Source organism: Etheostoma spectabile, chromosome 13 (assembly GCF_008692095.1).
Source record: "Etheostoma spectabile isolate EspeVRDwgs_2016 chromosome 13, UIUC_Espe_1.0, whole genome shotgun sequence".
NCBI classification, from domain to species: domain Eukaryota; kingdom Metazoa; phylum Chordata; class Actinopteri; order Perciformes; family Percidae; genus Etheostoma; species Etheostoma spectabile.
The window spans coordinates 5,228,608-5,229,658 of record NC_045745.1 but is presented as its reverse complement, the minus strand read 5'-3'; the positions used below and the strand labels follow the sequence as shown (position 1 = coordinate 5,229,658).

General features: G+C 40.5%; 1 protein-coding gene across 4 annotated transcripts in view; it reads left to right on the top strand.

Moving 5' to 3' along the window:
- The window catches only part of mlxipl (MLX interacting protein like), a 28,226-nt gene that overhangs the window by 11,555 nt on the left and 15,620 nt on the right, over positions 1 to 1,051 (top strand). For all 4 annotated transcript variants that reach the window (XR_004334538.1, XM_032532689.1, XM_032532688.1 and 1 more), the window contains one exon: positions 376 to 456. Coding sequence is in view for 3 of the 4 variants with exons in the window: in XM_032532689.1 (XP_032388580.1) it covers positions 376 to 456 (81 nt within the window). In the remaining variant the exon portion in view is untranslated. The remainder of the gene's footprint in view (positions 1 to 375; positions 457 to 1,051) is intronic.

Below are 1,051 nucleotides of genomic sequence, written 5' to 3'. Positions count from 1 at the left end.
CCCCCCCCCCCCCCATCTCTCTCCCCCTTTTATGCCTAGCAGCTGTAATAAAGGGAAAAGCCCCAAAAAATAATCTTTAAAAAACAAACAAAAGAAATGCGTCCACACACCAATCAAGATTTAACACTATTTTACATTTGATTGTTACTTAGTTAGTCATGAGTGATTTTAAAATGAAACTTGACGTTTTGGGAAATACACTTATTTGCTTTCTTGGCTGATGAGTCAGCAAGTCAGCCAAAGGGACTCACCCTTAAAATAAGGAAAATTCCCTATGATGAAAGAAAGCACACACAGTAAGGCAGACATATTAAAAGATGCACTCACTCACGTTTCTCTCTCTCATGTTTGGTATTATGTTCTCTTCTTCCTCAGCGTACACAAGCAATGCAGATATAATCCAGCCGGGCCTGACTCCACTGCAGCCCAACCTGGAGGATTTCATGGATATACCAGGTACTGTCTGTCTGTCTGTCTCTCTGTCTGTCAATATGAAACATGTGTGCATGATCTAAACCTGATGAGAGGTTGGATTTTTAAAGTCAGTAATTGTGTCTACATTCCTGACAATCCACAATCCTAGGCACTTATCATTTCCCCACTCAGATACACTGCAAAAAAAAGTTCAAATAAAGTAATATATTCTCCTTTTAGGTCTTTAAATCTGAATGTAACATTAAATTGCATAATGCAGGGAATTTTTCTACGTTGTATTTTTTATGGGTCGTTGAAGCGACAACAACCCTGTTCTCGAGTGCCCCTCCTGTGTTTATGTGCTGTGTCTGCAGTATGTTATTTGCTCCCCGGAGGTTAGAGGGGGGTCAGCGGCAGGGTTGGGCCCCGAGAATGGGGAAGTGGAAGAAGAGGTTTACCATTAGATGCAGATACACGCTCCTGCAAGTCATTGTGATTGTTCATTAAAGCAGCTATAATCAATATTTTTATTAAAACATTGGATCAAATGAATGGGTGCTATGTGAAAGGGGTCGCTCATAGTGATGAACCCACAGGAAGTAATCACCCAACTCAAGATAGATAGATAGATAGATAG